This window comes from Wyeomyia smithii, chromosome 3 (assembly GCF_029784165.1).
Source record: "Wyeomyia smithii strain HCP4-BCI-WySm-NY-G18 chromosome 3, ASM2978416v1, whole genome shotgun sequence".
Taxonomy (NCBI): Eukaryota; Metazoa; Arthropoda; class Insecta; order Diptera; family Culicidae; genus Wyeomyia; species Wyeomyia smithii.
The window spans coordinates 124359870-124372935 of record NC_073696.1 but is presented as its reverse complement, the minus strand read 5'-3'; the positions used below and the strand labels follow the sequence as shown (position 1 = coordinate 124372935).

General features: G+C 36.5%; 3 protein-coding genes across 4 annotated transcripts; 2 read left to right on the top strand and 1 right to left on the bottom strand.

Annotated features, from left to right (window-relative positions):
* Window positions 1–2124: 2124 nt before the first annotated feature.
* On the top strand, window positions 2125–6515 carry LOC129727197 (protein croquemort-like). Of its 2 annotated transcripts, none has more exons than XM_055684760.1 (6): window positions 2125–2285; window positions 4087–4396; window positions 4452–4757; window positions 4820–5622; window positions 5684–5774; window positions 5831–6515. In XM_055684760.1, exons 2-6 carry the CDS (start codon window positions 4271–4273, stop codon window positions 5969–5971), a joined length of 1467 nt encoding a protein of 488 aa, XP_055540735.1. In that variant the 5' UTR covers window positions 2125–2285; window positions 4087–4270; the 3' UTR covers window positions 5972–6515. The 2 variants fall into 2 exon arrangements, with proteins under 2 accessions (XP_055540735.1, XP_055540736.1); XM_055684761.1 differs by having other exon boundaries at window positions 2126–2285; window positions 4090–4396.
* Window positions 6516–8082: 1567 nt separating this feature from the next.
* LOC129727199 (protein croquemort-like) lies at window positions 8083–8888 on the bottom strand. Its single transcript, XM_055684763.1, has 3 exons — window positions 8588–8888; window positions 8436–8526; window positions 8083–8380 (listed from the first exon to the last, which is right to left on the bottom strand). The coding sequence occupies exons 1-3, from the start codon at window positions 8707–8709 to the stop codon at window positions 8153–8155; spliced, it is 441 nt and encodes a 146-aa protein (XP_055540738.1). The 5' UTR covers window positions 8710–8888; the 3' UTR covers window positions 8083–8152.
* A 1767-nt stretch (window positions 8889–10655) lies between these two features.
* On the top strand, window positions 10656–13066 carry LOC129727198 (arrestin homolog). The gene is made up of 4 exons (XM_055684762.1): window positions 10656–10926; window positions 11507–12317; window positions 12379–12508; window positions 12569–13066. Exons 1-4 carry the CDS (start codon window positions 10818–10820, stop codon window positions 12668–12670), a joined length of 1152 nt encoding a protein of 383 aa, XP_055540737.1. The 5' UTR covers window positions 10656–10817; the 3' UTR covers window positions 12671–13066.

Genomic DNA, 13066 nt, shown 5'->3' with positions numbered 1-13066 from the left:
TACATTTAGAGTGAGAATCACTTTAAAAAAGAGTCTTCCAGAAACTTTTAAATTAAATAACTTTAAGTAGATTAACGTTAGGGCATATGCGTAGATATTTTTTATCGAATGTGACCCTCTACCAGCACCTGAAACATTACCAACAAGGAATCAAACACCGAAGTAGGCAGTGTGACTTTGCACTCGTACTCAACTATACTGCCTATAAACGCATATCAAACCCAAATGGAATTTCATCATTTTTGAGTTAAATACCACCTATTTCTTGCTTTACTATCGATTGAGAATACAAAAATGTTGATTTTATTTCAAAGTCAGAAAAAAATGTGATTGTCCCATCTTAAAAGTAATCGCATATTAGCCCCACCAAATGTTTTTCCTGAGTATGGCCATATTTTTTCTTCAATCCATGTAACAAATATTTGGTGGTGTTTTTCATGCTTCTTATTGTTAAAAAATCTATATTGAATATAAGGTTGTTTCAAAGAAATCCCATACAAAAACTAATTTTAAATAGACACTGAAACTGCAACGTTTTTAGTAGCTTGTTTCAAAAAGGCTTCTTGGCTTCGCCAATCAGGGGAATAATAGGCTAGAACAATGCTTCTTTCTGTGAGGTGTTAATTACCTGTGCATGATCTGCTCGTTTCAAACGATCATTCAAATTAAAATTGTCAGAATTCAGAAGAAAACGTTTTTAGATGCTTAGCTGTGAACAGTTTTCAGACTTCAACCTTAGATTTTGCTTTTTCGAACGTAGGTAAGTTATGGGTGGATATCTCCGCCTTCTTACCTGCACTGCAGCAAAGAAGCTGTCTGCGAACGTAAATAGGGTAGATCTGCTTAATATAGACCACTTCCTTTAGTGGACGACCTGAACTTCTTACACCAAATGACACATTATAAATATACTAATTTTGATTTATGCTTTGACAACTTTAATAATGTTCTTCATTAGAAATGTCGCAACAGACGATTACTATAATATACTTTATTAAAGCTGCAAAAAATGTCTTTTAAAAACAGCTACCTGATTTATCATGGTTCGTTAACGTTTTCATAGGAAATGGCTTCTCCAAAAACTGTACTGATATCACACTTTCCGAGCGATCAGATTCATTCAGATAATTTTTTCAGATAATTTTCACGAAAAATGTATTTTTTTAATAAAGAAGGTCTATTTAATTTTATTATGTCGTCAACATAGAAACAAACCGCCCCAAACAAGAGAAATACCCAAAACAAGAAAAATACCTTCAAGCACTGTTTTCTCAAACCGACGATTTTTCAGATGGAATTGATATGCGATTATAGGCAGTATACTTGAGTGTATTGTTTTCTGAAGCCGTCAAAACATTGTAAATACGCTTTCTCTATGTGGAAGCATAAACACCATATCAAAAGGATAGACCATTTTACGTACTGACAGGTGTCACGGATCCTGCTGGTATTGATGCTGCTTTCACATGCGTTATGTCAGCGGTTCCGAGCTTTCTGTCAAAATTTCAGTCATGAATTGAGTTCAGAAACGTCTCGTAAAATGGTCTATTGACAGTTTTGGACAATCCCATACAAATGACAAGCGTCAAATCGAACAGAGCACTTCATCTAGCAACGAACGATGAACAATGAAATTTGAGTCGGAACAATTGGCATGGATACAAGCGATGAAAACAGACTAACGATTAGAACTCGGATCATGAAACTACCGTTCTCTCAATTTCATCGGATGTACCCGAGTACATACAACCGGCAGTAAAAACAATCATAATAATGTACGAAACTACATTGCGGTACACAAAAGGTGGTAACTCCCTTAAGATTGTGAATATCAATGTAAACAAGACACGAAATCAATGTCGAGTTCGTTTTTCCAGTATACCTACACCATCTACACCATAACGAAACTTTAGCACTGTAACAACAAATACAAATGCAGAATAAGACAGTAGAGCTTCGTTTGTATGTAGTCTTTCAGCAATGTGAGCACCGCCGCAAAAATGAATTGGATATGCAATTTCATTTACAGTTTCAGAGCACTTCAATCGATTGCTGGGTAACGCACACAACAAAAACCGGATTTTATGCTTACCTTGTCACTACTTTATTGATAGAGCTTCTCAAGTTAGCTCAGTTTCAGTTTCGTTCCATTCAAAGGTGGTGTGTTGTGTCAGTGCGAGTTGTGGTAGCAGTCAGCTAAGTGTGAATTATCAATCCACAACATTTATTCAATATAAATTGATAAAATGTTCTTTTGGTAGTCTATATCAATGAAGTCATAACAGGTAAACGTATGATACGAGTGTAGTGGACAAAAGAAATTCTTGGGTATATTATAAATTGTAGCAGTTAATGGACGCATGAGTTTTATATTTACATATGCATTGCGATTCCCGAAAAAAAAACACAAACGAACTTCTAGCATCAAAAGCAAATATAAATTAAATTAGCGGTAACAAACTACGTGATTCATCATAGGCAAAAAACAAATACGACATTGAACCGATTAGTAATCGTTGAATGCTAGCGTGCATCGATAGTAACACATCGCAAGAATAAATGAAAACAGCCCATTGTCCATTGATACTGCTATCAGTAAAAGAATAACAAACTGGTTTAACAAAGATAAGATTGTGATGAAATGGAATCGACATTATTCTCTCTGTGGGTGGGCGCAAAATATACCTAAATGGAAATAAACTTGGAAAATGATAAATATAAAAGTCTTCCTATCTGCTCATAATATGGTGATAATAGCCTAAATGCAGGACCTTGCAAACAAAAGTTGACAGCAGTAACTTTATGTACTCAACATCTGCAGCTTGAAGTTAAATCAAAAGCTGTTTCTTACACGAGCATGTGCTAGCAATGTTCGTTATTGAGAATTTTTTCTTGCATTGAAGACAGCGATTAGCACACCTGAATGCACACTCACTGCGTTGCTACACACATAAAGGTCATCTGACCATTCGTATAATTGGCTACCCGAGTTAAATGCTGTCCTCTCATAGAAGCAAATTTTGGTATGTTGTGAATAAAATTGTGCGTGAAGAATCTTATTAAAATTTTAATGAATATTTTTTTCAAAATATGAAAGAAACTAATCTGACACTTGAAGTCAGTAAAGTCAATATCATTTTTTTTTGTAAACATATGTTATTTAGGTTCCCTGCACTGTAAACATATGTTATTGTAAACATATGTTATTTAGATTCCCTGCATTTTGATATCTATTCGCTCCAACTATATTCTAACGACATGGCTTGTAAATATAACAAAGTAACACTGTTGCGTGATTGCAGAAATTGAAATGAAGTTTATTTTATACACTGAATAAAAATATAAAGCCACCCGGGCAGGAGAGCATAACAAAATAATAACTCATCAATAACATATTTGGCTATGAGGACTTATCGTGTTATTCGAAAGATATTCACTTTTCAAACATGCATATGAAAATATCATAAAACTTTGATATCATATTTTGCTATGTCTTCAATAAGATATTTGAGTTGATTTTGAAATATCTCACTAAAAGTAAGTTTTCAAGTGAAAATTGTTCGTTATTGATTATTTATAATATATTTAGTTATGCATTCAGTGTTCAAAAAGTTGGAAATATCTGAATCGGTCATTCTCGTGAATTTGTATGCAAACCATATCAAGATCAAAATGAGGTTTATTTCCAATATCTGGTTACGATATTATAATGATAGTTTTTCCTGCTCGGGCAGAAACAAGGCTCAAGTACAGAAGACGAATCGACTCGACTTTTTTAATATCTTGAACATGATATTGACTGAATTGGTTAAATTGTTTTGTTTTTATTCTTCACGAATACGCCATATGTAAAAAATATGTTACTTATTCATAAATAAATGTTTCCTGAAAAAGAAAATCTAACATAAGATTTGTGGGGGAGGGGGGGGGGGGGGTAATGCAAAATCTTATTAAGCCTTACTATAGGGTAGAGGAGGGGTTTTAAATTTCGAAAAAAGTCCTTACGTAATTTGTGGATGACGCCATAAGGGTCAATAACATTTGTTCTAGTAGTAAAGAACATAATTCATTTTTTTCTCATTCCAGTAGCATGCTTACGTCTCGCTAAGACGTACCGGAATACAATAAATCGGAATGCTGTGATATTACATGACCTGCTTTCCAGTACGTATCGCATATCAGTCGTCCCCGCCTGCGGCATTATCGGGAAACATTTGCTGTACACTTGTTGATATCGGTTGTAAGGCAAGATTTGCAGAAACCAGCAGCCATGTGTTCATCATGTACAGACTTTCAAAAGAAAACGGTATCATTTGGTTGCTCAGCATTCCTAGTGTTATTTGCCATTGTTTTAGGAAGCTTGTGGCCAACGTTGTCTTCCAATTTACTACGTGAGGTAGGTTAGAATATATTTCACAATCCTCGAAATTCGATTCATAAATACATTGCAGAAACTAGTTATCAAGAATGGTTCAGTCAACTATCAGAACTGGATAAAGACACCAATCCCAATGTACCTAGAAATATATATGTTTAATTGGACAAATCCTGCCGACCTACATCGTTATCCGGAAGTTAAACCAAATTTTCAAGAAATGGGACCTTACGTTTTTCAAGAGGTGCATGAACGGGTGAATCTAATTTGGAATAACAATCACACCGTTACCTTCAATCAGCGACGTACATGGCATTTTGTCCAGGAACGCTCGAATGGAATGCTGAACGATACAGTTACTAACCTAAACGTTATTTCTCTGGTTAGTTACATAACTAATAACAAAAAGTTCTGATGTATTCATCAAAATTAATATACTTCTAGAATGTGGCGTATTTGTTGCGAAACGCTGATGCCATAAAAAAATTTGCTGCAAATATATTGATAGATTTGGACGGTTCTTTACTGTGGCATAAAAAAACCGTTCAGGAGCTACTGTTTGACGGTTTCAGTGATACTTTGCTAGAAGTGCTGAAAACGCTCAATGATACTGTGAGAATACCTTTCGATAAGTTCGGATGGTTCGTCAACCGGAACTTAAGTGAAACCTATGACGGATCATTTACTATGAACACGGGGGAAGATTCATTGGAGAATACTGGCCTACTGACTCTATGGAATGGAGCAAGTCATACTGGGATGTATAAAGGTTCGTGTGGTGATGTTAGAGGAACCACCGGGGAACTGTGGCCTGTTATGCACAGTAATAAAACCAACGTTACTATTTTTGCCTCGGATGTGTGTCGTTCTTTGACTCTTCAATACGGAGAGGAAGTGATAATTAACGATGTCGAAGGAGCAAAATATGTAGGAGACGAGAGAGTATTTGATAATGGTTTGAAATATGCAGAAGCCGCCTGTTGGTGTAATTCTAAACCAGAACAATGCCCAGACGTTAAACCTGGTGTCTTCAATGCTTCCGCATGTAAATTTGACTCCCCTACGTTTATTTCTTATCCACATTTCTATTTGGCTGATGCCAGCTATCGAGAAGCTATCGACGGCATGAAACCAAACAGGAGTAAGCATGAGTTTTATATTGCCATTGAACCGCATACCGGAATACCTCTGGATGTACGTGCGCAGCTGCAGATTAACATGCTCTTGCAACCAGTTCGAGGATTCAAGTATACTTATTAGTTTGTGTATTATCAGCTATATTTTACTTATCGGTATTCATCCGAACAGGTTATACGAGAAAGTTCCTGAACTCATGGTACCTATGCTATGGTTTACTCAACGCGCAACTTTAACCACTGAGCTGGCAAATCAGGCAAAGGTAAGAAAACTGGCGATTCTTTTCTGCAGATATTTAAAAAAAATCGTTTGTTACAGATGGCTCTGATGCTGCCAAAGTTAGGTATCTACGTTGCTATTTTCTTTGGTACAACTGGGATCTTGCTCGGGGGAATTTTCGCTTATTTGGCTATTCGAAAATGGTCCGACCAGGTACCATACGAAGAATTGTTACGGTAAGAGATGCACACAGCCGGATAGGAAATCGCTTGATCTCGAAATTTCATGAGTTGAGGGCATACATCTGGAAAGATCAAAAAGTGCCTTCGATACGATAATCACCAGTCACATTGAAAAATACTATGCCAAAGTTAGCGTTGTGACGAGAGAAGATTTTAAAAATCATTTAGACGTAAGATTCCAATTTTTTTACCTTATATTGCATAGTTATTGCAAAACTGTTATTTTTATTTAAACTCAAAATTGACTGACAGTGATTCAGTAAGATCTACACTGGAACTAGTGCCAAGTGAGGGTTTCGGGAGATAATATTAAATTCTTTGTCTTGTAAATCGAGTATATTCTAACAAATGAACACATAATAAATCTGGACAGATTAAAGTTACAATTCGTTGGAACATATAAGACTATCATTTGGATTTTACCCGTACAAAGAAATTTGCTCAACAAAAATATTCTGCCCTAGGTTGCACAGACATTTGTGAATAATCTAAAAAATACCAAATATGTAAATGTCTTGTCAAAATGAAATGATTATAATGGATATACAGAGTCCGATTATATTTTTCCCGAAATACAAGTCCGAAAACTTATTAACAAATTAAGTTATAATTTTCCTAAAATTTGTGTGTATCCATGTGTGTTCTCTCCGAGTCCAGCACGAAGTCGCCAGGTTTGAAAGGTAACCATCGCTTCTCCGGGCAAATGTAAGTTTTATGCGGGCCAGCGAGATCCTTTTTAAGCTGGTCTGTAAAAGCTTAAATTGGACTTACATGTTCCTGAATAGTTAAAGTGCCGCTTTTATTTTTTTGAAATTGATAGTTTTTTTACACAAATCATGTACAGTAAAACCTGTTTTTGTGCGAGGGATAGGGACCGCACAAAAAAAATCATTCGGAACTTCACGTGCAGCTACAAAACAATATTTCCACAGCATTATTGAAAAAACCTTTTTTTTTGCGGTGGATAGGGACCGCATAAAAAAATTTCAGTTAAAAATAACTCGAAAGTTGTTGATTCTGATTTCGAATACCTATGAGAACAATTTTAAAACACGAAACTTTTTTAAACATGCTAATCCTTTCAACCGCTTTCCTTCGTAGGCAAGCAATTCGTGACTTTTCCTACGTAAAACTGGATCAAATAGTAATTTTTGGACGCAACATTTCTGTAATGCGTTGGATTTCATTCCAAGAATCGAAAAAACTAAATGGCTGAAAATGTTGTCGGATGGTCCTTGTTCATGTGCCGCACAAAAAAAATCGCACAAAATAAAAAATCGCTTAAAAACAGCCGCACGAAATAAGTTTCGCACAAAAAAGAGTCGCACAAAAACAGGTTTGACTGTATATGACATGGCTAGATATCAATACAAAATCGATAGTTGTTAGCAGGTTTGTTAACGGTCACCACGGTCACCGACTTTCGCTCGTAAATGTAAAATAACCAAACCATCGCCGCTCAGCTCACAGAAAGAAAACGATAGTCAAACTATACTCGCGTATCAATGAGATGCACACTGTCAATCGTTTAGCGATGTTATTTCGGCCTATTTCTGTGTACTTTGATCATTTATGTTGAGAAATATTATTACAAGATCAATGATATAAATAATTTCCAGAATACACGCGCTCAACATGCGTAATTCTCATTTCTAGAAAAAATGTCAAAATACGTTTGAGGAAAATAACGTCGTGATGGTGATAGTCAGTTGACATGTTTGTTTAATAGCGAATTTCTTTATTCCACCAGCTCACCTCGTTTTGGACTGGAAACGCACTAACTGCTGTCAAACCCTTTCTTTATTCGCTCGATTTTGACCCAGCTTTGACCTGCCGTGCTGCCCGAAGCGCACTGTAAAATTTGTCAGCTTCAACCCACCAACGCACGTGCTAAGTTCGTAAACAATTATCTGGCATCTCTTTCTTACTGGCTTCTTAAATGGTGATGACGTTTTATTATTCCTCGGCAGTTTTGCCCGTACACAGTGGAATAAAGAAATTCGCTATAAGAATGTATTCAGATAGCGAGCCTTGGTAGCGTCAGAGGAAGAAGAAGACGATTATCGCAGTGAAAAGTGGTTCTACCGTGACCATTTCGAAGCCTGGTCACCACTTTCACACTCCTATCGCATTAGTTAAAGTTAAAATGAGATTTTTATACTGGTGCTTATTACGGGAGTCACTTCACGGTGAAATCAGAGTGAAGTGAACAAAATCCTATTACGAGACTCACGTAAGTGAGAAAAACGTCGCAAAGTGACATCTGCCGCGGAATCTGGGTTATTATGAGTGTCATATCAGTGAAGTGAGAACGAAAATTGAGAGCGAAAATTCCCCCGAGCAAGATCCCAGTTGTACCAAAGAAAATAGCAACGTAGATACCTAACTTTGGCAGCATCAGAGCCATCTGTAACAAACGATTTTTTTAAATATCTGCAGAAAAGAATCGCCAGTTTTCTTACCTTTGCCTGATTTGCCAGCTCAGTGGTTAAAGTTGCGCGTTGAGTAAACCATAGCATAGGTACCATGAGTTCAGGAACTTCCTCGTATAACCTGTTCGGATGAATACCGATAAGTAAAATATAGCTGATAATACACAAACTAATAAGTATACTTGAATCCTCGAACTGGTTGCAAGAGCATGTTAATCTGCAGCTGCGCACGTACATCCAGAGGTATTCCGGTATGCGGTTCAATGGCAATATAAAACTCATGCTTACTCCTGTTTGGTTTCATGCCGTCGATAGCTTCTCGATAGCTGGCATCAGCCAAATAGAAATGTGGATAAGAAATAAACGTAGGGGAGTCAAATTTACATGCGGAAGCATTGAAGACACCAGGTTTAACGTCTGGGCATTGTTCTGGTTTAGAATTACACCAACAGGCGGCTTCTGAAATAATTCCACGCGAAACGTCGCTTTTTCCGTTCCCACTTCACTGATATGACACTCATAATAACCCAGATTCCGCGGCAGATGTCACTTTGTGACGTTTTTCTCACTTACGTGAGTCTCGTAATAGGATTATGTTCACTTCACTCTGATTTCACCGTGAAGTGACTCCCGTAATAAGCACCACTAATTATAGCCTAAAATCAAAACTTGAATTATGGTGGGATTTGAGGTACGACCAATACGTCATATTGAAGTTACTATATACTTGATTAAGCCATTAGAACGGCCGTAAAAGCTTATTTTGTAGTGCGCGACAATAATAATTTCTTCAACATTCAGGAATCGAGTTGATTTCTTAAATATATTTCAATATTTTAAAACGACAAATCACTTTCGTTTTACAAAAAGAGATAGTGTGGTAACTACGAAAGCGTTCCTCATATTTTTCGAACTGAATTTCTATTTTTAACAACGGCTTTTTCCCGTTAACACGCAAGTTCATTAAGCAGACAGTATATGAAGTAGAGAGAACGAAAATTAAGCCTCATATCATACTGCATTATAAAATGCGTAGTTTCGCAAAAACAAGGGGTGCGTATTTCGCCCTACTTCGTACCAGACCGTCTTGCCAGCACAGCCGGCCCGTTTTATATGCATGTTGTGAAATATCGGTTTTCGAGACTGTTTTATTTTAGTGAAAACTAATATAAAAACACTATAAAAGGATTACAAGCGTAAGCCAATGTCAAATATTATGAATATCGTTGGTTGGAATATTGTGTTCTGAGCAGAATAATGAATAATTTCCTTAGGGTGACCGTCTTGCCCGGTCTTCCCCTATGCATGACGATCGTAAGTTAACCCGTACGATCCTGATTCTCTCAGCCTGGGATTCGGAGATACGACAAGTCGATTGTGATATCAGGGTCGCATCTCAAGACTGATTGTGACGTAACTAGCTTGGGCAACAATATCTAGGTCAAAGTCTTTGCGAAAATAATACGGCAGTTCTTAGTGTTTTTGACAAATATTGGAATCACTGAATATTCAGTTTGTTACACAAGGCTTTGAGTGATGTTTTTGTTTATTAGATTTTCATTAAGTTCAAATATACGAAACCATCATTCTCTTCTCTAATGCGAAACTATATTTTTGCGGTCTTCATCTAATGCGTCAGAAGTTTTCATAGAAGGAACGGCGATATACGTCAATCGACTCTTTTTCTGTTATTGCGACACAAATGTTAAACGTGAATCACTTATACGGCACACTATCCACTCTGGCTAAACTTGAAGTCCAAGGAACAGATTACAATCGTATCTTTGTTTACACGAAAAATATTACTATGCAAAAGTCTCATTGGTTATATACGGCATAGTGGCGTAAATATCTAGCAATTTATGTTTGTATTATTCGGTACAAACAAGGTGACAATGCAATGTTATTGTCTAATCAATAATATTGCACATTATTGCAATTTATTGTCATAATTCGTTGTTAATATTATTGTTAGGTAAATTATTTTCGGTAACTAGACATATTTACTTTTAATGGGTTTCAGGCAAAAACTAACAAATCAAAAAACCACCCTTCCGTGAATACGTCATCAAGGTCAAACCAGTGGAACATCCGGCCATAAACAAAGGCAAATCGAATGAATGACACTACGGCAGGGAACGAGAAACCAAGCCTGCTGGACGGCAATAATTGGATTAGTGAAATTCCAGGGCACGTGGAATACTATACGCGCTTAAAAAATTGTATAAAGGTGAGCGAAAGCACCAGGTGAAATTTAGTTTGCGTTCTACACCGGTTGTCATTCTTCAAACGACCTAACGAAGGACCACCAATAACAGGCGTATTCGAGTGTTAGCAAATCTTTATTCAGTTGTAATAATTTTCAAACAACGTGTATTGCGTTTTGTGATACTCAAAACCACTCATATCAAAATGGTTTACAACTTCAAAGTCTTCAAAAAATGCTCACCCAACGGCAAGGTTACAATCTACATGGGAAAACGTGATTTTGTCGATCATGTTTCAGGAGTTGAACCAATAGGTGCGAATAATAAATCCTTTTGGAATTTAATAAGTGTTCTGGCGTTGGAATAGGAATTAGCATGCGTTCACATTCTATCAATATAAATAATATAAACTGCCAAAATAGAAAAACTAGTGCAACTTAGAATACTCATATAAACAGCCGCAATTATTTTATATAGCATCTGATGTAAAAGAAAAGAACTGTCTACTACAGAAAACAAAACCATTGAACGATACAATCATAATTCAGTTTCATAAACGTGTATTCATTATCTACATATGTGTGTACCAGTAAAAAGTTATAATTAAATTAAGTGGAGCATATATTTATATAGAGAAGCGTTAAATTGGCCATAGCCAATTATATCAGGTACTGAATTATTATTTGACCTGTACAAAAAAATTAAATTAGAGAATGTATTAAAAAATGAGAACTTCAAAAGAGATTATCTGTCATGGATCACATCAATTCTTTAAACAAATGCCAATAATTCGTATCATAATTTATTTTAAAAGTAAAAGAAGCAAAACGTAGTTAAATATGAAAAAAAAGGTTCGGATATGCCAAAATGATTTTTGAATTGTTTTCTTCTCAGACGGTATCGTGGTGTTAGACGACGAATATGTTCGCGACCAGCGTCGAGTTTTTGGGCAAGTCGTGTGCTGCTTCCGCTATGGACGTGAAGAAGATGAAGTTATGGGACTGAACTTCCAGAAAGAGCTATTTTTGGCGTCGGAACAGATTTACCCACAACCTGAAAAATCGAACAAGGAACAAACTAAGCTGCAGGATCGCTTGCTTAAAAAACTTGGTCCAAATGCGTTCCCATTCACTTTCAATATCCCGCCGAGTGCTCCTTCGTCGGTTACGTTACAACAAGGTGACACTGATCATGGCGAACCATGTGGCGTTTCATATTACGTGAAAATCTTCGCGGGTGAAAACGAAACCGACCGTACGCATCGTCGTGGCACAGTTTCTTTGGGAATCCGCAAGATTCAATTTGCACCTACCAAGCAAGGACAGCAACCATGCACTGTAGTACGCAAGGACTTCATGCTGAGCCCTGGTGAACTAGAGTTAGAGGTAACTTTAGACAAGCAGTTATATTTGCACGGTGAACGAATTGGAGTGAATCTGTGCATTAGAAACAATTCTAACAAGGTGGTCAAGAAAATTAAGGCAATGATTCAACAAGGTGTCGATGTGGTTCTGTTCCAAAATGGAAGCTATAGAAATACTGTTGCATCAATTGAGACAAGTGAGGGATGCCCCATTCAACCTGGATCTTGTCTACAGAAGGTGATGTATTTGACACCTTTGCTAAGTTCGAATAAACAAAAACAAGGTATTGCATTGGATGGCCAAATTAAACGCCATGAGCAATGCCTAGCTTCCACAACATTGTAAGTTTGTGACAAAATTATGAGTGTTTGAAGAAACATTAATAAAAAAAAACTTTTACAGGTTGGCTCAACCAGATCAACGGGATGCCTTTGGAGTTATCATTTCCTATGCCGTCAAAATAAAATTGTTCCTTGGAGCTCTTGGTGGTGAGCTTTCTGCTGAATTACCATTTGTTCTGATGCATCCGAAGGTAATGTTTCACTACTCAAACTAACAAACAATATGCTAACATAAGTGGTTCAACTTCCAGCCTGGCAGTAAGGCAAAAACCATGATCCACGCTGATAGTCAAGCAGACGTGGAGACATTCCGACAGGATACCATTGATCAACAGTCGGTTGATTTCGACTAAACTTGCTGAACAATTGTAGACCACTATTGAACTGATATAGATGACAACTAGCTGATGTAACGCAAAACCAAAACGAACGACACATGCTTTGAATTTTAAACCTTACATTGGTATCTTTTAGTGTCATAATTGAATTTGTGTGTGTGTTTATGCTATTATTTTTGTTGTCAAAATAACCTCTAAATTTATATAGAAACATGACAAAACTAGAGCTCTGTAGAAGAGAGAGTTTTTCAAAACAGCCAATTGATTAAATGTTTACTTTCTGAGAACAGAGCGAAATAATTCTCAAAATAAATAGAACTTGTCTCTCGTCGAATCTTACCGGTGATATTTATATGTAACAAAAATGTGAAAAAAAATAAAACATTAAATAAAAAAAAAATATGATCGGGA

Coding starts and splice junctions, on each gene's coding strand:
- LOC129727198 (XM_055684762.1), top strand. CDS start 10,818: ATGGTTTACAACTTCAAAGTCTTCAAAAAATGCTCACCCAACGGCAAG. Junction 12,318..12,378: donor TGCCTAGCTTCCACAACATT/GTAAGTTTGTGA, acceptor AAACTTTTACAG/GTTGGCTCAACCAGATCAAC. Junction 12,509..12,568: donor TTGTTCTGATGCATCCGAAG/GTAATGTTTCAC, acceptor TTCAACTTCCAG/CCTGGCAGTAAGGCAAAAAC.
- LOC129727199 (XM_055684763.1), bottom strand. CDS start 8,709: ATGAAACCAAACAGGAGTAAGCATGAGTTTTATATTGCCATTGAACCG. Junction 8,527..8,587: donor CAACCAGTTCGAGGATTCAA/GTATACTTATTA, acceptor TCATCCGAACAG/GTTATACGAGGAAGTTCCTG. Junction 8,381..8,435: donor AGCTGGCAAATCAGGCAAAG/GTAAGAAAACTG, acceptor CGTTTGTTACAG/ATGGCTCTGATGCTGCCAAA.
- LOC129727197 (XM_055684760.1), top strand. CDS start 4,271: ATGTGTTCATCATGTACAGACTTTCAAAAGAAAACGGTATCATTTGGT. Junction 4,397..4,451: donor CTTCCAATTTACTACGTGAG/GTAGGTTAGAAT, acceptor AATACATTGCAG/AAACTAGTTATCAAGAATGG. Junction 4,758..4,819: donor ACCTAAACGTTATTTCTCTG/GTTAGTTACATA, acceptor ATATACTTCTAG/AATGTGGCGTATTTGTTGCG.